Here is a 26,071-nt window from a genome sequence, read left to right as displayed (position 1 = left end):
GCCAGTAGAGAGGGCTTTAAACTAAATAGTGGGGGCAAGGGATCAAATTTGGGAAGATGTGGTAAATCAAAGAGTAGAGACAAGGCAACAGAGAAAGGTATTAATATGGGAAATGATAAACAGACCATGACAGGAAGGGATAGAGAGTACAAATCTAAGAGTAAATCAACAGATAAGGCTAGAGGTTACAAACATAATAAAAGGACAAAACTAAAGGCTCTGCATCTGAATGCACGTAGCATTTGAAACAAAACAGATGAACTGATAGCACAAATATAAATAAATAAGTACGATCTGATAGCCATTACAGAAACATGGCTGCAGGATGACATAGATTGGGACCTTTATATTGATGGGTACATAACATTTAGGAAGGGCAGGAAGCTAGGAAAAGGTGGCGGGGTGGTGCTGTTAATTAATGATGGTATTAGCACAATAGAGAGGGATAGCCTAAGTTCAGGAAACCAGGATGTAGAAACGGTTTGGGTAGAGATGAAAAATGATAAAGGCAAGAAGTCACTTGTGAGAGTGGTGTACAGGCCCACTAACAGTAACCACATGGTAGGATGGAGTATAAAGGAAGAAATAATGGGAGCTTGTCAGAAAGGTATGGCAATAATCATGGGGGATTTTAATCTACATATAGACTGGAAAGATCAGATGAGCAAAGGTAGCCTAGATGAGGAGTTCATAGAATGTTTTCGGGATAGTTTCTTAGAACTGCACGTTCTGGAGCCAACCAGAGAGCAGGCTATACTGGACCTGGTATTGTGCAACGAGGTAGGATTAATTAATGACCTCATAGTGAAGGCACCCCTAGGTAGCAGCGATCATAATATGATTGAATTTTACATTCAGTTTGAGGGAGAGAAGAGTGGGTCCAAGACTAGTATTTTAAACTTAAATAAGGGCAATTATGAGGGCATGAAAGCAGAGCTAGCTAAAGTGAACTGGCAAATTAGGTTAAGAGATAGGTCAATAGAGTTGCAGTGGCAGACATTTAAGGGGATATTTCAGAATACACAGAATATATACATTCCAACGAGAAAGAAAAATTCCAAGGGAAGGACCCACCATCCGTGGTTAACTAAAAAAGTTAAAGGTAGTATCAAACTTAAAGAAAAAGCATATAATTGCGCAAAGATGGGTGGCAGATCAAAAGATTGGACAGAATATAAAAAACAGCAAAGAATGACTAAAAGATTAATAAGGAGAGAAAAGTTAGAGTACAAGAGAAAGCTAGCTAGAAATATAAAAACAGATAGTAAGAGTTTCTATAGATATTTAAAAAAGGAAAGAGTTAACAAAGTGAGCATTGGTCCTATAGAAAGTGAGTCTGGGGAGTTAATAATGGAAAATAAGGAGATGGCAGTTGAATTGAACAGGTATTTTGCATCGGTCTTCACTATAGAGGATACAAGTAACATCCCAGAAATAGCTGTAAATCAGGAAATGGAAGGGAAGGAGGAACTCAAGAAAATGAAAATCACCAGGGATGTGGTTCTGAGCAAATTGTTGGAGCTGCAGGCTGACAAGTCCCCGGGTCCTGATGGACTTCACCCTAGGGTCTTAAAAGTAGTGGCTAGTGAGACAGTTGATGCATTGGTTTTAATTTTCCAAAATTCCGTAGATTCGGGAAAGGTTCCATTAGATTAGAAAATAGCGAATGCAACTCCTTTATTCAAAAAGGGAGGGAGACAGAAAGCAGGAAACTACAGGCCAGTTAGCTTAACATCTATCATAGGGAAGATGTTAGAAGCTATTATTAAAGACGTTAGCAGGGCACTTAGAAAAGTTCAAAGTAATCAGGCAGAGTCAACATGGTTTTGTATAAGGGAAATCATGTTTAACCAATTTATTGGAGTTCTTTGAGGAAGTAATATCTGCTGTGGATAAAGGGAAACCAGTGGATGTACTGTACTTAGATTTCCAGAAGGCATTTGATAAGGTGTCACATCAAAGGTTATTGCGAGAAATAAAAGCTCATGGTGTAGGGGGTAACATATTGGCATGGATAGAAGATTGGCTAGCTAACAGGAAACAGAGAGTAGGCTTAAATGGGTCATTTTCTGGTTAGCAAGATGTAACGAGTGGTGTGCCACAGGGATCAGTACTGGGGCCTCAACTTTTTACAATTTATATAAATGACCTGGATGAAGGGACCGAAGGTATGGTTGCTAAATTTTCTGATGACACAAAGATAGGTAGGAAAGTAAATTATGAAAAGTACATAAGGAGGCTACAAAGGGATATAGATAGATTAAGTGAGTGGGCAAAGATCTGGCAAATGAAGTATAATGTGGGAAAATGTGAAGTTGTCCATTTTGGCAGGAAGAATAAAAAAGAAGCATATTATCTAAATGGCAAGAGATTGCAGAGCTCTGAGATGCAGAGGGATCTGGGTGTCCTAGTGCATGAATTGCAAAAGGTTAGTATGCAGGTACAGCAAGTAATTAGGAAAGCTAATAGAATGTTATTGTTTATTGCGAGGGGAATTGAATACAAAAGTAGGGAGGTTATGCTTCAGTTATACGGGGCATTGGTGAGACCACATCTGGAGTACTGTGTACAGTATTGGTCTCCTTATTTAAGGAAGGATGTAAATGCGCTGGAAGCAGTTCAGAGAAGGTTTACTGGACTAATACCTGGAATGGGCGGGTTGTCTTCTGAGGAAAGGTTGGACAGGTTAGGCTTGTATCCGCTGGAGTTTAGAAGAATAAGAGGTGACTTGATTGAAACGTATCAGATCCTGAGGGGTCTTGATAGGGTGGATGTGGAGGGGATGTTTCCTCTTGTGGGAGAATCTAGAACTACTGGTCACTGTTTAAAATAAGGGGTCGCACATTTAAGACAGAGATGAGGAGAATTTTTTTCTCACAGAGGGTCATGAGTCTTTGGAACTGTCTTCCTCAGAGGGCGGTGGAAGCAGAGTCTTTGAATATTTTTAAGCCAGAGGTAGATAGATTCTTTATAAGCAAGGGGGTGAAAGGTTATCGGGGGTAGGCGGGAATGTGGAGTAATCAGATCAGCCATGATCTTATTGAATGGCGGAGCAGGCTCGAGGGGCCGAGTGGCCTACTCCTGCTCCTAATTCGTATAGCACCTTTCACGACCACCGGACGTCCCAAAGCGCTTTACAGCCAATTAAGTATTTTTTGAAGTGTAGTCACTATTGTAATGTAGAAAACGCAGCAGCCAATTGGCAGACAGCAAGCTCCCACAAACAGCAATGTGATAATGACCAGAAAATCTGCTTTTTAGTTATGTCGGTTGAGGGATAAATATTAGCCAGGCCACCAGGGAGAACTCCCCTGCACTTCTCCAAAATAGTGCCATGGGATCTTTTACGTCCACCTAAGAGGGTTTCAGTTTAACATCTATGGCACCTCCGATAGTGTAGCGCTCCCTGAAGTGTCAGCCTAGACTTTGTGCTCAAGTCTCTGGAGTGGGACATGAGTGCACAACCTCCTGGCTCAGAGGTGAGAGTGTTCCCACTGAGCCAAGGCCAACACTTAATTCTGCATGTCTTATAATATCATTAAATATCTTAGTAGCTCCAAAATGTCGAGCTCTGCTTTTTATCAAACTTACAGGATGGTGTTGGTACACTGCTGCAGACAACATGTAATTAGTGTGTCTAATAAAGAGACACATTTTGGATATGTAAATTACAATTCAAAATGAGATATTCTTGCAGAAATTAGAAACTGTAGGACTTAACTTTACAACAGCTGAGAACATATAACTGTGGCTTTAGAATATCATATTGATGAACTATGCTAGATAGTTCCAATTTATTTATACCAATTTAATGGTGAACTATACTTTCCCCATAACTGGAGACTTGCAATCATATCTTTATGAAGATCTAGATACAGTAACCACTGCGGTAGGTTTAGTCAGCGGTATAGTGTAGCTTAGTCTAAAAAAGTCCTTCAGCCCTTTACAAACCCCAGTTTATTAAATGCTACTTTTTCTGCACATTACTATTTCACACTGCCAGCATCTTGTTTAAATTCTTATATTAATAAACACATATCATTTTTTTATAAAATATTGTATGTGATCAATATTATTTTATTTTAATAGTATATGAAGGAAGCTTCATTTTCAGGGGTGGGGGGTTGTTAAAGCTTCTAGGACTATTTTACTTAAATAAGTTAAACCCAAGTGAAAATCTTGGAGGAGGAAGAGAATGAATGTTGACCCTTCCTAATTAAAATCAATGTCATAGAGTCATACAGCACAGAAAGAGGTCCTTCGGCCCATCGTGTTCGCGCCGGCCATCAAGCCCTGTCTATTCTAATCCCATTTTCCAGCACTTGGTCCATAGCCTTGTCTGCTATGGCGTTTCAAGTGCTCATCTAAATGCTTCTTGAATGTTGTGAGGGTTCCTGCCTCTACCACCCTTTCAGGCAGTGAGTTCCAGATTCCAACCACCCTCTGGGTGAAAAAGTTTTTCCTCAAATCTCCTCGAAACCTCCTGCCCCTTACCTTGAAACTATGCCCCCTGGTTATTGACCCCTCTACTAAGGGGAAAAGTTCCTTTCTATCTACCCTATCTATGCCCCTCATAATTTTGTACACCTCAATCAGGTCCCCCCTCAGCCTTCTCTGCTCTAAAGAAAACAACCCCAGCCTGTCCAGTCTCTCTTCATAGCTGAAGCACTCCAGCCCAGGAAACATCCTGGTGAATCTCCTCTGCACCCTCTCCAATGCAATCACATCCTTCCTATAGTGTGGCGACCAGAACGACACACACTATTCCAGCTGTGGCCTAACTAGCATTTTGTACAGCTCTATCATAACCTCCCTGCTCTTATATTCTATGCCTTGGCTAATGAAGGCAAGTATCCCATATGCCTTTTTAACCACCTTATCTACCTGTGCTGATGCCTTCACGGATCTATCTACATGCACACCAAGGTCCCTCTGATCCTGTGTCCTTCCTAGGGTCCTACCATTCATTGTGTATTCCCTTGCCTTGTTAGTCCTCCCAAAATGCATCACCTCACACTTTTCAGGGTTAAATTCCATTTGCCACTGTTCTGCCCATCTGACCAACCCGTCTATATCGTCCTGTAGCCTGAGGCTTCCCTCCTCGCTATTTACTACTCCACCAATTTTCGTGTCATCTGTGAACTTACTGATCATACCTCCTACATTCATATCTAAATCATTAATGTACACTACAAACAGCAAAGGACCCAGAACCGATCCTTGCGGTACACCACTGGACACAGGCTTCCAGTCACAAAAACAACCTTCGACCCTGGTTATCCTCTTGCCCTTAATATACTTATAAAACACCTTGGGATTTTCCTTTACTTTGCCTGCCAGTGTTTTTTCATGCCCCCTCTTCGCTCTCCTAATTTCTTTTTTTAAGTAACCCCCTGCACTTTCTATACTCCTCTAGGGCTTCCACTGTTTTTAGTCCTTTGTATCTGCCAAAAGCCTCCCTTTTTTTCCTAATCCATTCTTGTATATCCCTTGACATCCAGGGTTCCCTGGGCTTGTTGGTCCCACCCTTGACCTTTACGGGAACATGTTGGCATTGTACTCTCTCTATTTCCTTTCTGAAAGACTTTTTCCTCCCCTTCTGTGCAGCTGAGCCACGCGTTGTACCATGGGGTTGGCTCTTTCTGCATTCCCCTGAGAAACCACCTCCCCCCAGTTATAGTGTTATAAACATGCATTTAATTTTTTTCAACTTTACATTTTTTTTTTGTTGACTAATTTTTGCAGTAATTCCTGGCTTTATACTCACAGCATTAATTTTGATATTCCAAATCAGTTTCCAATTTTATTGGTGCACTGAACAAGAGAGGAAAGAAAAGACCAGACCAAGCGTTGTCTTCACAGCTGAAGGAGACGATCAGAATCAAATCCCATCAGACAAACAAAGCTCACTAAGTTTGGAGAAATTGTGTGGCTTGGCGAACAATTGGTTAAAAATTAATTAAGCATCATTTTACAATCTAGGGATTTATCAGTTAAAAACTGAAACTGAAGAACCTTAACCTTGCTCCAAGCTGACTTAATGATGTCACTCTGGGATGATTAATTATTTTTAAATAGTTCCTGCCTTTCACACTGGGTTTGACAAGCATGATGTTAAATATTCCATCACACCTGCCTTGTATCTCAAAGTGGCTGCCATCAATAACCACAGCAGCCTCCTTGATCATTATTAAGTACTTTAAGAAGTTTAGCATTTAGAGGGTGCCAACCACTGCGAAAATAACTTCCACCCTCCCTGGGCAGTAGCATGGCAGGAAGAGTTACAAGCAGTGGAAACTACAAGTACTACACTGGCATTACTCTGTCCCATTAGAGAACTTATCCTCCCTCCTTTTGCTTAGAATCAAATTGTCAAAGACTTTTGCAAATGTATTTTAAAGAGTATGTACTTTACATGAGTAATAGTATAGTTACTACACTTTTCCTTCATGCCAACAATTTTCTATACTTCACTCTGGCTGCAGTGGGATTGCATTTGGCTTTGTGTGTTCTTTCCTCACTAATTGCTTTTGACACATTCAAACTAACTTAAAAAAGTAGGTAGGAACCTACAGAATAATTTTGTCTGACTTTACGACATTTCATTTGTGCCTGTGCTATTAACTATTTCCCAGCTCAACTGGTTGGTTAAAAAAAAAGATTTTCTGTTATACAGATTTTACATATACTTCTGTATAATTTGTTGAAGTCACAATGGCCTATTCGGGCCACACTCCGAACCTGACGAATGGACAATTTGGCTTGCTGATCATTCCTATCAGATCCTCAGGACTGCTCATCGCTGATCCCAAAAAGAAAAACAATTCCTTCCTTGTCTCCTGGAGATGGTAGCTCCTGCTGCAGCATGTACCACAGACTACTTGTCTGACATCCAGAGCTGGATGAGCAGGAATTTCCTCCAACTAAATATTGGGAAGACCAAAGCCATTGTCTTCAGTTCCCGCCACAAACTCCGTTCCCGAGATACCAACTCCATCCCTCTCCTTGGCAACTGCCTGAGGCTGAACCAGACTGTTCGCAACCTTGGTGTCGTATTTGACCCAGAGGTGAGCTTCTGACCACATATCCGCACCATCACCACCTAGTTCCACCTCCGTAACATTGCTCAACTCTGCCCCTGCCTCAGCTCATCTGCTGCTGAAACACACTCCTGTTTGGCCTCCCACCTTCCGCCCTCCATAAAATTAAACTCATCCAAAACTCAGCTGCCTGTATCCTAACTCGCACAAAGTCCTGTTCACCCATCACCCCTGTGCTCTCTGACCTATATTGGCTCTCAGTTGAGCAACACCGCGATCTTAAAATTCTCATCCTTGAGTTCAAATCCCTCCATGCCCTCACCCCTCCTCCAGCGCTACAACCCTCCAAGATATCTGTGTACCTCCAATTCCGGCCTCTTGAGCATCCCCGGTTTCAATAGCTCTACCATTGATGGCTGTGCCTTCAGCTGCCAAGGACCTATGCTCTGGAATTCCCTCCCTAAACCTCTCTGCCTCTCTACCTCTCTTTTCTCCTTTAAGACGCTACTTAAAACCTACCTCTTATCTGCCCTAATATCTCCTTATGTGGCCCAGTGTCAAATTTTGTTTGATAACACTCCTGTGAAGTGCCTTGATATATTTTACTATGTTAAAGGTGCTATATAAATGCAAGTTGTTGGTGTTTGTTGTGGGGGTGGGGTGGGGGAGCGGGGAGGGATCACAGCTACATCCAATCCTGCCCAGACCCATCGTCCACACATATGCACTTTTCGACAGATATCACCAGATGGTAGCCAGCAGTGAGAGCTGAAGTTTCTCTGCACTATCTGAGATCGGCTAACTCAGCAAATAGTGGGAATTAAACCTGCAATATTCCTCGTTACTATGACTCACTGGGGAATGAGTTTATCAACTAAGTGAACATCTCTTCAACCCAGCAGTTTTAAAGCAAGGAGTTCTATAATCTGCAGACACAACAAATGAGCAGGCCAGCACCTGCTGGAAACTCACTGTGGAAATCAGGCCTAGGTTATATTAACTCCTGGGCCTCACCAACATGCCGCCGGGCCACTTTGTAATGGGTAGGAAGTGGCTGCCAGCCTGTGGAAAATCAGCCAGCCTATGCAGGCATGTAGATAGGTGTGGTGAAGCTTGGCCCTGACCCAACAAAGTAATGTAAAAAAACGAACTTTCAAGGCCTCTTAACATCCCATTCCTCTTCTGACTGGCTTCAGCCTGGCGGGAAAGCCATAGTGGCTTCCCCACTCAGGCCCCAGTTAAAATTGCAGTCAGAGCCCAATGATGTCATCAGACCCCGATCTGAAAATTTAACGAAGGCTTCAGTCGGTTGTCTTTGCTGCCTGCACAGAAGAGCAGGTTAAAATCAGGATCCATGCAAATCAGGTGTGAAATCGACGGATGAATCATCCGGGAGATTTTAACTGCCCACCTGCCCGATTTCCACCAGGCAGGTAGAATTAAAATCCCCCCCTTGTATCAGACTCACTTTACAATATGAACTGCAACTCTGAAATTCCCATTTTAGAGCTTATATTTTCATTGAACTGCTCTTGCATAGGAACTTATTTCTTTCTAAAAAATAAAAAAAACTGGAACAAAATTGGAATGAAATTGTTGATAAACCATCTCCAAAAAGCGATATAGATGAAATAATTATCTGAAGAGGCACATATTAATTATCCTTTTGAACCATATTCTATGAAAACACAAGAATTGTCAAATCACCTTGTCAGCTCTGCTCTGCAATGCAGCAGCCTTTAGAATCCATCATCAACCTTGTTAATTCATCAGCAATTTCTTTTGGCAAATGTGGTCAATGTATACAATCACCACCACCACAAAACGAAACAACTATATACGCAAGATGTCAAGTTTTCCTACACTCTTTCTCTCAATGAGGTAATGTTGACTCACTGAGGTTGCACAGGCAGGAAGGAAAAGAGCGAATTAGGTGTCAAGCCATGTTGCCAATGGCTCCCCGGTTTGTGATTTACTGCTACCTGACAGCTTCGCTGTTGTAATATGACTTGTTTCTGCTATTGAGGGCAATCAAATTGTCACCCACTATAGTGAAAGTGTACAATCTTTGATCAACACTGCAAAAAAAGATTCTGTAAAATGACAAACCAGGCTTATGCTCAAGAGTAAAGTCATAATTACAGTTATTTAATTAGCACCCAGCAAACAAGGGTCAGGGAAACTCATGATTACAGTTATTCGATTAAAGCCAAGAAACTTGAAGAAGAGGCATGAACACAGGGTTTAGAATCGGTAGATCTCTTGAACCGACATTAGCTGTCTTTTTTATTCTATTTTTAATTACTATTCTCATATTTTTTAGGTTGGTGCTTCACCTCAATGGATCTTCCAAGGACATGTTAGTTAGTCCCATAATCCTGCCAATGGTTTTCTGTAATCACTTTGTGCACCAGTGTGGAATCGCCCCCAAACACCAACAAGAATTTGCCATTTTGGCCATGGTGGGCTTGATTCCTACTGCACCACGTCACACCGCACTGGTAGAACAAAGTACTACAGCTTGGCTGGTTTGGTTGAGTTTTGTTTGGTTTAACCTTTGTTTCCTTGCCAGTCTTTCTCTTAAATATTTGTTCACTAACCTCAGGTCAATAGAAACATTGAAAATGAAATTGAAGAAAACAAAATACTGAAAATCATATTTGCATATTAATTAATGCAAACCATTTTGTTCATTGCCTAGTCAACTGATAAGCACTAAGACTTGAATGTTCTTCACTGGATTGCAATGTTATATCTGCTGATGGAGACTAAAGGATGAATATGAGGCAGAGCATTAATTGGAGGTTGCCATCAAAGAAAATGAAGAGCGACCCTATGAAGCAGTAAAACGGTTGCTCATGTGAAATAAGTAAAAACACTTGTAGCACTGCCACTGAATTTTAGGTACAAAGGGCCTCTGTAAAACTATTATTTTCTCTTGAAATAACAGCACTACTAAGGGAGACTGTGCCACACAACCAAATACTTCTATTGCCAACTTTTGACCTGCGCAGGATATGAGGTTGCACATCCAATGGAATAATAACATTTAAGACTATTTATAGTATATCTTTTGCACCGAATCTCTCCTCTACATCACCCCCCCCCCCCACCCCCGCCCTCAGCACTTATCTGTTAATCTGGCCTTGGTACATCAAGTGTGTTCGGGAACTCACCACACTTGGGCAACTAATTGGTCATTTTCTATTGCTTTTTCAATGATTATTTAAGATGATTTATAACAAATCTATTGAGATTCCAAAGTCAGGAATACACATTCCCAAATTTACCAGGAAAAACAAAACTAGCTTTATGAATTACCTATTTTGGAACTTTAAAAAAAAAGAAGATAAAGAGAGTTACTGTTTGTCAGTATATTGCCAAGCAATATAAAATGAGACCGTTAAAACCATCATTATAAAAACAGAAATACAAACAAGTTGAGACAAGCTGAGAATTCATAAGGCCAAGTTAATGTAGGGTCTAAAAATATAATCTTGGTTTGAACTTCTTTTCATGCTGTGGAAAAATGTTGGGTACAATAGTGTGCTGTCAGAGGAACAATGTTTACATTGACAGGGGTTGGAGGGCTGAGCGCAGCGTATGAAAGCACAGGTTGTTCCCTTTCGAGCAAAATTTTCCTGAGTGAAAACCTGTGGCTCGCACACAGTTGAGACACAGTCTTTTTACAGGCGGTGTGTAAAAACAGTCACTTGCCATAGTTTAACTTTCCATGATTTACAGCTCGCTTCGATTTTTTTTTCGCCTGTCAAAAGATAAGTTCGAGCCGTAACCCCGTCCTGGGGCCCATTACTGATAAGACGAGCTTTACTAATGGTCTATCGGGGAAACTTTTTAAGTGATACAGCAGGGTTGATAATCGTTACGTAATCCAAAAAAGAGTTAACGTACTCACACAAAATCAAAAACTTAAGAAGAAAACTGAAGCATTATTTTCATAAATAAAAGTACGACAAGAATTTCTAGACAAGAGAAAGCTTATGGGCTAACATCAAAGATGAGAAACAAAAAGAGTCTATTTTTATATTAAAATCACAGATAAATCGTTGTTCAAATGCAGGCAAAAGGTTTTTTGAATTTTTTGAAATCTGCTATGCCAATTCTTTCGGTCCATTGTAACTATGCAGTGATTCCTAATTAGATATAGTTCGTTATTTAAAAGTCAACTATATTTCTTTTTTCATTTGAATTTTAAGAATTGTAACCAGTCCTCATTTAAAACATTCCATGCCATACTCTAATAATCCATTCGCCAAAGGGTCCCCTTTTGAAGTCAGACAGCAAAAGTAGAGTTGACTAATTTTCTGATGTGTTACTTTTTTTTTGTTTTGTTGAAAACCAGACCTCAAAATGACATGGTGATAATTGGGAAAGGGATACTATAGCTTTAAACACAGCCTAGCAACACGCCTATCACCGAGACAGCAGTAAATGTTACCGTGATATTAAATTACCTCAGGCTAAGTTCAGCTCAGAACTGATTGCATTCATGAATGTCAGTCATCTCAGAACCAGTCACATCTTCCCACAACACATCAAAAAACCCTCAGTATATTCTGGAAATATTTGACAATTTAAACTAAGCAAATAATTTTAAAATTTAGTATTGAAAAGACAAGAATTCACTTGGATTTTTTTTTAAAACATTTAACTAGCGACTGACTGATTAGCCTGACTGACTGACTGACTGACAGACAAACAGACAGCCTACTGAGTAACTAAGGTTCACTCACATAGAGTCGTCGTTCTTCCACTTTCCTTTTCTACTTTGACCTATCGCAGCATCCAGAACTTCAGAACTTGACGGCATAACACCTCAGGGTCGCCTCGCCTACCTTATGAATCACTGCGAGCCATTGTCACCATTGCCGAACTCTGCTTGAATCGCTGATTGAAATGAAAAAAAAACCCAAACCTTTTCTTGTGCTCATCCACAGGAAGGAAAAAAAAAAAAGAGGAAAGTGGATAAAGTTGTTCGAGGCTCCTTTTATCAATAAAAAGTAGCCTTTTCTCCTCACCGAAAAAAAAAAGGAAAGATACAATTGATCTAAGGGTGAATAAGTGGCAAGTCTTTCGGAAGAGTCAGTGCCTAACGTGGCTTCTGCCACTGCTGCCTTAGTTAAGCAAACTTTACAGCCAATCGAGCCATCATCCAATAGTGCCTATTTGCTGAGCAACAGTGGAGCTTTGTGGTTTGCCTCACAGTTGACAGTAAGTTATGAGCCCTTTGTGAGCGCAGGGGAAGGAAAACAGAGATCGGAATTTGGCAGGAAAATATAATACAGAATTCTCCTGTCTATGGAACCTGAATTTTCGTGAAAACAATCAAGCATTGTTGAAAGAAAGAAAAGCAACTCTGACAGATGAAATATAGAGGGGCCCCTTCTAGGAAAACAGTAAACAAAGCGCCATTCAGGCCAGGTCCATTCTGTCATTTATAAAGATAGTTTCTTCTGTGTGGTGCGAGTTTACAGCAAAGAGCTCAAATTCAACAAATCAAGTGTAAAATCTCCCACAGCACACATTAAAATGGCCAGCAAAAAAAAGAGAGAGAGAGAGAGCGAGCGAGCAGACGATGCCAAAAACAGGGGGAAAAAAATCACAAGTTTCTCTGTCTGAGTGAGGGCACAATTAGTAGAAAGGGTGAAAAGGGATTGTGAAAAAAACCTAAAAGACGGGCCAAAAAAAAAGCTAACAATTGCAAATTAAAATGAGCTAATTTAGTCAGCCACCGGAAAGGAGATGGACACAGAAGATCATTGCATGCAGAAATATGAAAAGGAAGTAAGCATCCATGGCCATTGTTTGGAGCACTGTGTCGTATTTTGTGGACTGGAGCTCATCGATTAACCATGAAGTCATTGTTGGCAAGAGAGGGCCAGATACTTGAATTGGTACCACTGCCCTTCAAACATCTGGGATGCTTCCACAGAGTGAGCCAATGTTCCTCCACAAACCTTGCATCCTTTTCTAAAAAACAAAAAATGGGAGTTTGAACTGGGTTCAGGCACACATGCTGAAGAAGGAAAAAAAAAAGAACTCACAGCATGCAGCCCAAAGAAAAGAGGTTTTGTGCCCTTTTCGTGCACAAATCATAATTAGATTTCTGCTGAGACAAATTGAGGAAATTACCTTGAACACTGCTTCGATTAAACTGCTCTGTGCTCAAGACAGAATGCACAATAGTTCATTAGTTACAGCAAGGCCCTCCCCTACTTGTGTTCTTCTGAAAAACGGATCTAATTTGACTAAAAATAACAAGGGATGGAGAATTGGCCTTACTGCTGTTGTCACTGGAATTAACTATCAACACTTTGCAGTACAGAGAGGACCAGAGGAGAGGGAATTTCACTGCCACAGTCTACTGACACATCACTTGTTCAAACCAAATACTGGCTGCTCGACCTCTAACTGGTCAAAGCAGCCTTACCTATAAATTAATCCAAAAACCAAGCAGACCACACCGACTATTCTTTGTAGACAGAAGTCTTGTAATATACAATTTAAACAATATGAAACAAAATAATAGACATGGACAGCTATTACTGACAGAGGATGATCTATTATGTAAATCTAACAAAAATAATTAAAGTGAAGAAATCTGATGAAAAATATTTCATATTCCTCCTCTTCATCACTGATAATGAGTGAAAGGATAATTTGAAACAGGGGAATTCTGAAAGCACCCATGTTGAAGTGGGAACAGGTGACTGTTTAACACTGTAGCTTATAGGAAGCCAACTACAGTATAGTCAACCATAGGTAGAAGAGCCAGGAAACTACTCACTACTATGAAATATCATAGCCAATGCAAAAAAGGCTGTGGTTTTGAGTTAAACTGCAGTAAATATCGTAAACCAACTTAAGTTGATCAAGATTGTTACAGGGAGAGAAGTGAAAAAATGCTTATCCTTGCAATGTGGGAAATAAATGCCTATGGATGCACCAGAATAATTTCCCACAAAACGGGTAATGGAGAGTGGAAGCATTAGTGGAGCTTTTGGTAGGTCATGGTTACATTTCGTCATGTTTATGTTGGTTGACTATGAATGTTTAAGAATTTTTATTTGTTTGAACTATAAAGCTAAAATTATTAGAAAATTACAGGTGAATTATCCAGAGTGTTGTTTCTTTATCACCTAGCCAATGTAGTTGTTACGTTTTCAGGTACTTCACCAGATATATTTCTTGTGCTCAGTGCCAACGACTACTACTGTAAGTGAGCTCTCTCCCTCCTTATGAACTGGAGCATGACTTCATATGGACAATATATGGTAATGTAGCATTAACGAAGGACCAAACGGAAACCCACATTATTGCAGTTAAGTCACTGAATTGACATAAGCCTTCTCATATTCTCTTAATCTTTGCATAGCAGAAAAACACTCTGTAGAACTGTATGAATTAGGGTATAAACTACAAATCAGTGGTAAGTAAAAAGTAGACAGTAGTGGAAAATCAATACAGCAGATTTCACTTCATTATAGAACTTATGAGTTCTAGCTCCTTGGGTACAAAAATTTAAAGCAGTACGCAACATTTCACTAGCTTCTTAGTAAACATCTATAACATAACTTATAGATGAGGTTTTGTCTATGAGCATGGAGTGTCCAGCCTCTATCATGATGGACTTAGAGGAAGTGATGAACTGGGAGAAGGCCATCACATTTATCCTCAGAATCAGCAGCTCCTAGCTACAGAGCTGTCTGTCCAGTGGATTTGAAAGAATCTTACTTCAGAAACCTCTGGTCATTCACCATTTCTTTTACTGTGAAGATCAGATTGAGACAATGGAGATCAAAAAGGTGTTTTTTACACAAGCAAGTACAGCTGTCCCTCACTGTAAAAAAGACTTGCATTTATATAGCGCCTTTCACGACCACTGGACATCTTAAAGCGCTTTACAGTCAATGAAGTACTTTTGGAGTGTTGTAATGTGGGAAACGCGGCAGCCAATTTGCGCACAGCAAGGTCCCACAAACAGCAATGTAATAATGACCAGATAATCTGCTTTTTGTTATGTTGGTTGAGGGATAAATATTGGCCAGGACACCGGGAATAACTGCCCTGCTCTTCTTCGAAATTTACATTTCTCTTACATCCACCTGAGAGAGCTGACGGAGCCTCGGTTTAACGTCTCATCCGAAAGACAGCACTTCCGACATTGCAGCGCTCCCTCCTGGAGTGGCACTGGAACCCACAACCTTCTGACTCAGAGGCGAGTGTGCTACCCACTGAACCACAGCTGACACTGTACAGTTTAGAGACATAGGGCTGGACTCACAGAGCTTGTCTCTATCAAACAAGATGATAAACTGATGATCTGCCAGATTCAATAGACTACGATCTATGCAGGAAATGCTTCTAGTGAGATCAATGCTAATGGCTTTGCAATTAAAAAGTATTAACTTATTAAGGCTGACTAGTTTGATTGAATCCATGGAACAGTTTTTCCACAATACAATTTTGAATCATACACAAAATGTGTGAATTCTATCCCAGCCCAGAGACACTATGGTTGCAGTAAAATAAATTTAAAGTGTCCTTCCACATTTCTTAAATAGATATTAAAAATGTAAGACTTTTCTTATGATTTGAAAAGCGCGAATCTCCTTATCCGTCACAGTAATATCATAAGGCAAGCCCTTGGCCAGAACATAGAATGCTCAATTATCCACAGTAATGATCTTTGTCGAGCGATATAAAACTGATGCTCCACACTAAAAATTCCTTTGTTGGCTTAGATAGATTAGATATTTAAAGGGGTTTGTTGTACCACAAGACAAAAACGCCACAGGGCCAAATCAGAGGGTGTCCATCATGATACTAGTCAGAGTTCGTAGTCATTTTCATAACATTCAAATCATTCAAACATCACATCTTTCAAATGTAACTATTTAAAACATAATTGTTGTGAAAGTTACATTTAACATATTCAGAATAACTTATTGAAACCAGAGACGTCCATTAGGCTCAACAGCTCCAATTAGTATCACTAATTACAAACTTTGTCATCATATCCTTCAAACCTTTCTCCCTTTTAAAGCACATCTGCTTGTCGCTTGAACCTATTTACACCATTTGCTTTAAAGGCCTACCATCTCAATCCCTAATCCCGTTTACAATTGTGGATAAAAGATCTGTCTTATTTCTCCTAACTTCCTCATTTTTAACTTTTGTCCCTCAGCATTTGAACTCTTTGCCACAGTATACTATTTACCTGCATCAATTTTCTTAATTTTTACCATCTTGGATACCCTTGGTTTGCGCCCAATGGCATTTTTAGTATTTTATATTTTGTTTTTCAATGATTAGGTGGCATAAGGGCAGTGTGCAGCTGGAGACAACTATAACACGGGAAGAATTGACTCCGGTTGTTCGCAACAGAACAGAAAGACTTGGAGAATTCATGCTGGGCAGCCAACAAATCGAAGCCATGCCTCTTAAAGCATGCTCCAACAGCTCTCCGATACCATAAAAAATCAAAACCATGTGCACTATTCATTGTTGCAATTATTCCATTTATGTTGTAACAGTCAAGGCAATTTAAGCATCAACATAAAGCAATAATGTGGCAGAAATCAATTTCATCTTGATTTATGGCCCCAGTAAAATTACACTGGAATATTTAAATCTTTTTTTGAGTAGAAGACTGCCCATGGACATTTGGAGCTTTTCAATAGACCAAAATCCAAACTAGCAACTAACTGGGTCCAAGCATCGGATCATTTTCATACCACAGGTTCCCATAGTAGACCCATTCAACCCACCAAAAAAGTGTTCTTTCTAGGATTGCTATTTCTCTGGCATTAAACTGGATAGTCTGGATTTTGCGTGGCTATCTAGAAATTTTGAAACATAAACCGAATATAGTCTGTTTTTAAATGGAACTCCATTTTCCGCTTAGTTTTGTGCCTTATGATGTGGCAGTATTACTTATTAAAGTTAATAAGCTTTTAAATGAGTTACCATCAGCAAACATCAGAACTCAAGCAGTGATCCTGCCTCTCTGTCCTGCCTCTATCCTATCCAGTTTTAAACTAGTTCTCTCTAAACACTAGACCTGCAAATCGCAGATAAATAAAGTTTGTAAAATGGATGTGCGTCATTGTTCATGTCTCGAGACAAAGAAGCAATATGACAATGAACGAATGCCCTTCATAAATAGCAGATCAGAACAGTACTGGCAGCTACTGAAAGCTCAGCATCATATACTGGGCTAGAGTGAAATGTTCAACCACTACATCATAAGGATCAACATTGGATTTACAGCTAAAGTTGGCCAAAAGAAAAGAAGACAATATCCATAAACGTTCACAAACTGTTTACCACTGTAAACACCTTTCATTTAAACTCTAAACCTGAATACCTGTGATCAGCTGTGATATGAGTTGTGTCAGCAGAGTGCATTATTCCCCCGTCTCTCCCTGCTTCTCTCTTGCTCTCTCTATCTGGCTCAAGCATGCTTAAATAACTAGTGTAAACAGTCAAAGGCAAATAGCTTGTGAAGGCCGGGCAAATATTTGGAAAGCAAAAGAGATTCTGTTTCTATCTCCTGATCAGCCTCCCCTTTAGCCTTTGCTATGAAGGTTTTCCAGAACACCATGGCAGATGTGCCTTTCACAGCCTGCAGAATGTGCAACCAATCTACAAACAATAGCCGGGGGCTAACAAAGGTCGACTTTTGCAATCCACCAGTTAAGAGATAACAAAACAGGAGGATGATCATAAAACAATGCAGCAAATCTGAACCTCACTCAAGGTTGTATGAAGAACCCAGAGAGGAGATCATTTTTTTCAAATAATGCAAACACATCATAATTAGTCAGCTCAATAATCTCCTAATTGGAATCGGAAGCAGGTATTTCTAAATAAATACAAAATGGGCACAGTAGCTTTGCCTTATCAAGTTTGCACTATTTAATTTTTGCATTATAATCCCACACATTAAAGGAACAAAACTTTTATTAATTTAAAAAGGTTCAGCTTAATGCAATAAGGCTTAAAAAAACCAATTTAAGTATTGGCTGAGAGTTAATTCCCATGACGGCATAACTGTTAATGCATTGCCTGGTGTTGTACTGAGCCATACAGAATGGGAAGGTCCCAAACAATCCCTCAAAATGATCCCAGGTCTGCATTGATTTAACTAATCTTAGCTGGGGTGACAGTAGGAACACTACAGTTGGCCTTGGTACCCTGGGGCGAGGAAGGAGAAAACTGGTCATGTTTCCCATTCCTGATCAATAACCAGTGATTCCTGCTGATAAATGCAGTGGATGGATGTCAGGCGAGAATAGAATTGGGCTTGCGTGTGGTGACCTCACTGTCAAATTAACCTGAAGTTGGTCACTGCTTAGGTTCATACAAAAACTGGAGGGTGGTGGAATCATAGCCCACCAAGCTTCAGGAGAGGAGAGATTTTCCTTGCACACATCCAGGTAAGGAATGTTAGTGCTAAGGAATGGAACTCTTCCCATTTCAGACGCCCACTGTCAGCATCAAGCACTCCCAGGTCTGCAAATAAATTGTAAATAAATCCTTCCGTTCAGCCCCATGTAGTTCATTTGCAAAAACCATCTGGTTGTCATAGTTTTATTTTGCAGATGTAAGAAAATGTTTAGAATTGTTTCTGACATTTGGATTATATTTGATAAGTTTCAACATGTACCAGTGTGAAGAGAGGTGCTGGAATTTACCTGGCATATCAATACTAAATAAATCCTCATTTGTTACACGTACAGCTGAAAGAACAGTTGGTATAAGTCAACTCTCATTCTATAGTAACATGGTGCCAGGAAAAGTTTGATATGCATTTTCATTACAAATACCTATGTCATCCTATGTGCCTGCAATTGTAAATTCTCTCACAAAAAAATATTACCAGTGTTGATAGCTTAAAGAATGTTTGAGAGATGAACAGGATTTTCAAATTTCACCCATCAAATGAGAACATTTAACTAGTCCTTCCCAATGCTTATTGGCTCTTCCTCACTTATAGAATAAACTAATCAAAATGTACCCCATCATAGTTATTCCCTACATGTTCCACTGTTCCCTACTGGATATCCTCTACAGATCTCTTTGTTTCTAGGATAGCCCCTAAATCTCCTGCTGTTCCTTGCCGGGTACCATCTTATTGGTCCTATTATTCTCCTCAGGTGCTTTCTAATTGCCGTGCTGTTCCCACAGCTCCCCACTAGGTATCCTGCACATGCCCCCATTGCTCCCATCAAGTATCCTCTATGTTTGCCATTGTTCCCTATTGAATATTCTCAATGCTTACTGCTATTCCGCTTGGGTAGCACCTCTGCATATTCGACTGCTTCCCCAGATATGCACCACATGTCCGACTGTTCTCCATAGAGTGTACTCTGTGGGTCCTACTGCATCCCCCATTGTTCCCAGTCATGTATTCCCTATATATTTCATTATTCCCAAGTGGATATCATCAGTTTCTTTCAGAACACTGTAATGCTGCCAATGGAATAACATGTTTCTATGACTAAGTGAGTGGGCAAAATTATGGCAGATGGAGTTCAATGTGAAGGAAGTGTGAGATCATCTACTTTGGATCTCAGGAAGACAAATCGGAATATTTTCTTAATGGCGAGAGACTATGAGCTGAGGAGGAGCAAAGGGTTTTAGATGTCCATGTACACAAATCACTAAAAGCTAGTGCACAAGTTCAAAAGTAATCAAAAAACGTAATAAAATATTGGCCTTTATCTCAAGGGGGTTGGAATTCAAAAGTGGGAAGTGATGCTTCAGTTGTACAGAGACTTGGTCAGATCCCATCTAGGGTAGAGCATTCAGTTTTGGGCACCAAACCTCAGGAAAGATATATTGGCCATAAGGGGTACGATGCAGAGTCACCAGAATTATATCAGGGTGTTAAGGGTTAAATTATGAGGACAGGGTGCATAAACTTGGTTTGTATTCCCTTGAGTTTAGAAGGTTTAGGGGGGATGTCATTGTAATTAAATGATGAAGGGATTCGATAGGGTAGACAGAGGGGAACTATTTGCTCTGGTGGGGAAAACCAAAAAAGGGCACAATCTTAAAATTAGAGCTAGGCCATATAGGAGTGAAATCAGGAAACGCTATTTCCACACAAGGGATAGTAGAAATCTGAAACTCGCTCTTTCCAAAAGGCAGTGGATGTTGGGTCAATTGAAATTTTCAAGACTGAAATTGATATTTTTGTTGGGTAAGGGTACCAAGGGATATGGATCAAAGGAGGGGAATGGAGTTGAATTTCAGATCAGCCATGATCTAATTGAATGACAGTACAGGCTCGAGGGGCTGAATGGCTTACTCCTGTCCCAATGTTTCTATTCTGTCAGTATCTTCCCAGACATTTTAGGCATTTCTTGGTAATACAATAAAGAAGCTTAATGACTTCTAAGCAGGTTTCCTCATAATTAAAAGTAATTCTAATATTAGTTTATTTTGTTTAAGGAAAGCCCACTAAAAATAAAGTGATTATGTTTCTACCCCTATGAGTAAGATCCCTAATGTTTAGTTGCCTCTTTGTTGATAAATTGTGATTCCTTTAGTGGAGATTCTGGAGCTGAGTCAATCAAGAGCCTCTAATCCCCCCCACATATCCAACGATGCTCCCATAAAATCATTTTTTGTCTCTGTCTCTCCCTTATACACACAAGTAGCATTCCAGTTTGTTCATATTCATAACTCAAGCATACCAGAATTTTTTTTAAATACTAGTAAATCTCCGTGTCCTTGCTCATGGTTAGTTGAAGGAAAAGGCATGCTTTTTTAGCTGATTTTGATGTAATAGGCCAAAATGGTGGACAGATCTAGACAACTCATGCCACAGCACCACCAATCAGAGGAGAACAAAATATCAGGCGTTACAGAGTTACCTATCAAAAGCCTGCAAAGCCAGCATTACCATACACTTTAGGAATTACCTATGTTATAAAACTTACTAAATCATGACAAGGCAAATAGGCATGACAAGGCGAATAGGCATGACAAGCAGAAAGTCTCAAGAATTGTGTATATAGATATAGACATAGAAACATAGAAGATAGGAGCAGGAGTAGGCCATTCAGCCCCTCGAGCCTGCTCCGCCATTTAATGAGATCATGGCTGATCAACCAAATTCAGTACCCTGTCCCTGCTTTCTCCCCATGTCCCTTGATCCCTTTAGCCTTAAGAAATATATCTAACTCCTTCTTGAATATATTTAATGAATTGGCCTCAACTGCCTTTTGCGGTAGAGAATTCCACAGGTTCACCACTCTCTGGGTGAAGAAATTCCTCCTTATCTCTGTCCTAAATGGCTTACCCCTTATCCTTAGACTGTGACCCCTGGTTCTGGACTCCCCGCCATCGGGAACATCCTTCCTACATCTAGTCTGTCTAGTCCTGTTAGAATTTTATAAGTTTCAATGAGATCCCCTCTCATTCTTCTAAACTCCAGCAAATACAAGCCCAATCGACCCAATCTCTCCTCATACGTCATTCCTGCCATCCCAGGTATCAGTCTAGTGAATCTTCGCTGCACTCCCTCCATGGCAAGAACATCCTTCCTCAGATAAGGCGACCAAAACTGCACACAATACTCAAGGTGTGGTCTCACCAAGGTCCTGTATAACTGCAGCAAGACATCCTTGTTCTTGTACTTGAACCCTCTCGCTATGAAGGCCAACATACCATTTGCCTTCTTAACCGCCTGCTGCACCTGCATGCTTACCTTCAGCGACTGGTGCACAAGGACACCCAGGTCTCATTGCACTTCCCGTTCTCCCAATCTATTGCCGTATTGACATAGATATATTTAATTAGTTTTGATACCGACTAGTGTAAAAACTATTGGCACAGACTAGTTGGGCCAAATGGCCTGTTTTTGTCCGGTATATTCTATGTAATTTATATTTCTGTCTTACAAAAATGTTACCAAACACAAATCTAAGTTTTATTTCAAAATGCTGAAAGGATGGCTTTGTGGGCGAAAACTATTGCGCAAACCCGATTGATCATAGGTTCAATCCCTGGTTCTTGCTAAGTTGGCTGATCTGAGCTGGATAAGTGGCAAGGGTCTTACAACTGACCTCAGTGTTCTGGTCTAGGGGGGAAAGAAAGAACCAATGGCTGATGTACCGATGCCAGCATCAATACCTGCTGTTCTGAGTCCCAATGATGCCAGGTGACATTAATCATCCCTTTGCTACATAGTTCCTTCATTCCCATGTATTTTACATCTAGGACACTTTCCCTGCAGTTGAAATGTGCAAGGTGTGAACTGCATAGGAATAGGCATTACACTCTGCTCCTGGTTTTAAGTAGGTTCACAGACTTCCAGGCCGCCTGCCTTTTCTGCGGCCTGGAAGAGTCTGTTTTCCACATTTATATGGAATGTGAGGGGTTGCAGCCTCTCTTCCATTATTTAAAGGGGCCGCTCCTCGATTTTTGGCTGCACTTCAGTCCCATGCTCCTGATCTTTGGTCACCCGGTGCGGAGGGGAGTGGGCAGATTGGTGGACCTCTTCATAGGACTGCTCCTGGGCATGGCCAAAAGTGGCCATTAACTGGTCCAGGCAGCGGGCGGTCGAAGGGGTCATTCGGCCCAATTGCCTGCTTCTCTTCTGCGGCCATGTTCGCGCCCGGGTGGCCCTGGAGATGGAGCACGTGGTGTCCGCTGGCATGCTCGAGGCCTTCCGCGACCGATGGGCGCCGCGGGGACTGGAGTGCATCATCACCCTGGCCAACAACATTTTCATTTAATTTGTTAAGTTTCATTTAAAGTTTTATTAGTTACAGTTTATTAGTTTTAGTGCACCCAATCAAAAGAGTACACTCTGCTCCTTAATCAATTGACTTTGCAGCAGATGAGTCCAATTCAGCAGGTAAATGTGCAAGGCAAGAGTTGCACAGGGTTTAAAAAACTGCAAGTAATGGAGATTGGAAAATTGGTGTCATATAATACCATTGCAATTTAGGACACCAAGTACTGGTATGTAACAAGAAGAGTCACCAAGTACTGATATACAAGAAATAAAAACAGAAAATGCTGGAAATACTCAGCAGGTCAGGCAGCATCTGTGGAAAAAGAAATAGAGTTAACGTTTCAGGTCGATGCACTCTGTTTTGATGAAAGGTCATTGACCTGAAACGTTAACTCTGTTTCCTTCTCCACAGATGCTGCCTGACCTGCTGAGCATTTTCTGTTTTTATTTCAGATTTCCAGCATCTGCAGTATTATGCTTTTGTATTGGTATACAAGATATTGGTTAATTGCAATTTAATGATTAGCTGCCACTTAACACCTAGCTGTCTCAGGTAAGTCAGGTAAAACAGCTAGGTGTTAACTAGGAGCCATTAATGTTAACAGCTAAGTAACTCAATAATCAGTGACTAATTACAATAAACTGCTTTTAAGTAGCTTAGAATGCAGATGTTTTCTAAACAGCAACCATCCATTTAATACCGTTTAAAAAAAATATTATGTTGAGCTTGAGATGTCTCCAAATCCTGGACAGACATCCCTGCCCCTAAATTTAGTTGCAGTTGCTGCAGAATTCTAAGGGTCCTAGGTAGGGTTCGACTCAGCTGTGAGCCCCCTCCAGTCACAAATTATGATTGGCAACTTCAGTAACTTGGGTGAGATACCACAGTCAATGCCCAAAGCACCATACCTCAGCATGATCCAGTGCCTTCAAGGGAGAAGAGGAGAAAAAAGCCACATACGTCACGAGAGTCCAAACAATGGCTGACTCTTAAGGCAGATAGAGTCCCATTATATAATGTGGTGCTGCATGTTAATATTTAGATCATAGAAATGTCATCACCACACAGGAAACAAAAGTTAATAAAGTTATTTAAAGTCCTCAGTCCTCTCTCCCAGTGAAGGACATTAGTGTAGGGCACTGTCACATGCAGCAGTTGTTTATTATGTTGCCAATGCACAAGTCATTTGGATTTTACAGAGAACCATTGTGTTTTCACCAGACACCAGTTTATTCCAGGGCAGCTTGCAGCTGGCTAGGAGAATAAAGAATTGTAGCAACAGTTATGTATGAGCAGCAGACACCAGAGTCAGCTATTATAAAAGCAGGAACCATTTCAGCATCTCTGAACTTTCCACAACAAACCAAAGAGTTTTCACTGTGTCTATTTAAAATGAACAAAGTGAAATTCCTATTTAACATTTAAAAAAAGCACATCAATGAATTCTAGCCTAGTAAAAATGATGTTCTGTCCATCAACACATCTTGTACTGCTTTGCTAGCATTAGTGTGTAATCATTCATTCATTCATTTAAAAAAGTTATTGTTGTCCACATGTAAGCCTTTTTTCTCCATTGTAGATTCCCTGTTTTTGTTTGTCATTTCTCTACTTTTTAGGGTAAAAATTCCTCACTTCTGCTTCAACACTTCCCCACCCCCCACCAGCACTCTTCCCCCTCACCACTGGTGGGAACCTGATTTTTGAAACGCTGTGAATGCCACTTGTACCCAATGTAAAATAAGGCCCAAATATACAGCTAACATATTGTTAGTTATTACTGGGTATGCTCAGCTGGCACATGACAAGCCTACAGGTAGAAGAAGACCCTGTTCTAACCAAACCAGAGCAAAATCTTGCAGGTTTAGACCCTCGTGTTTATTCTTACTGCTACATAGTAGAAGATTACAAATCATATTCTCGGCCTGGTATTCAGACTTAACCCAGTCTAGCGGTTAAGGCAATGGATTTTAGTGGGTAGTTCCAGTGAAGCCTAGGACTTGTACAATTACTGTTTTAATTTGCACCCTTCAACTCTATTTCTAACTAGCTGACTGACAAAATTACCTCAGTATTTTTCAACACTCCAGTTACCCTGTAACCCACTGTCTGCATGATAACATGTTGAAACTCAGGCCTAGAAATTCACTGGCCTTAGCGCCGCTTTTGAGGCGCTAGAGGGCCTAGCGCCGAAGTTATGGCCAGTTTAGAAATTGACAGGGGCCCTAAATCGGCGTTAGGCCGGTAGCGCTGCGCCGGCACCGATGACGTCATCGGTGTGCGCAGCGTCCCGGTTGCCATGGTAACCCGCCCGAACTCGGAAATTGAGTTGCGGCCGCCTCGCCCGTGGCAGCCGCAAGCAACGTTCTGGCAGAGGTGCCTTACTGGACTTTGCGCCGGCGCATTAAAGGCCCCGCCGCGGCCGGCCGCTTTCCCGCCGGCCGCCTGGCCGCAGCTCCCTCCCCAGACTTCTCCCCCCCCCCCCCCGGGACAGATGCAAGCCCGGCACTTGTCCGAGGTGCCGGGCTCATTTTTACAATGATTTTCGCGGGCTGCGGCCGGGTGCAGGCAGCTCCTCCTTAAGGGAAGGAGGAGGCCTGCACTTCCCAAACCTGCCGCACCACAGCGGGCGCCGCAGCGCCGGAATAGCGCCGCAATTCAGCGCGTAGCGCCAGTTTTCAGGCGCAAACAGTTTTCAGCAGCGCCGGCAGCCGTTTGGGCGCAAAACTAGTGAATTTTTGGCCCGCCCAGCGCGACTTAGCTCCGGCACTAACTTCCGGCGCTAAAGCCGTCGCTGCGCCAAAACCCAATTTCTAGGCCTCAGACTCTTAATTGGCATGCCCATCAGTGGTAGGGAAGAAAGCATTCTGGTGGCCCATGTCACTTCCCCCACCCGCCCACAAGTATGCTGCTCATTGTTGCATGTAATCCTGCGACACATTTGGAGATTCTTCTGACTGCAATCATAAGCATCATGAACTTTTGTCAGGTGAGTAGGTAGTGACATACCTAGCAAAGGGAAAACGGTTTCACTCTATCCGTCAATGGAGTTTCAGCCGTGGTTCAGTTGGTAGCACCCTCGCCTCCGAGTCAGAAGGTTGTGGGTTCAGCCAATAAAGTACTTTTGAAGTGTAGTCACTGTTATAATGCAGTCAATTTGCACACAGCAAGCATCAACAAACAGCAATGTGATAATGACCAGATAATCTGCTTTAGTGATGTCGACTGAGGGATAAATATTGGCTGCTGGGGATAACA

General features: G+C 41.1%; 1 protein-coding gene across 12 annotated transcripts in view; it reads right to left on the bottom strand.

Annotated features, from left to right (window-relative positions):
• Window positions 1-26,071, bottom strand: part of sox6 (SRY-box transcription factor 6) — a 640,702-nt gene that overhangs the window by 397,857 nt on the left and 216,774 nt on the right. For 2 of the 12 annotated variants that reach the window (XM_086007887.1, XM_086007876.1), the window contains exon 1: window positions 11,795-12,394. The exons of 8 other annotated variants lie outside the window; for them this stretch is intronic. In XM_086007887.1, coding sequence (XP_085864013.1) covers window positions 11,795-11,871 — 77 coding nt within the window. In that variant the 5' untranslated portion in view covers window positions 11,872-12,394. Of the gene's footprint in view, window positions 1-11,794; window positions 12,396-26,071 lie in introns of those variants that run through there. 2 more of the 12 variants (XM_086007875.1, XM_086007888.1) reach the window with 2 other exon arrangements.

This window comes from Somniosus microcephalus, chromosome 15, assembly GCF_052327205.1.
Source record: "Somniosus microcephalus isolate GS21.2 chromosome 15, FLI_Smic_1.0, whole genome shotgun sequence".
In the NCBI taxonomy this organism is placed as follows: domain Eukaryota; kingdom Metazoa; phylum Chordata; class Chondrichthyes; order Squaliformes; family Somniosidae; genus Somniosus; species Somniosus microcephalus.
Note: the sequence above shows the minus strand (reverse complement) of the source record. Positions and strands in the feature narration are given on the sequence as shown.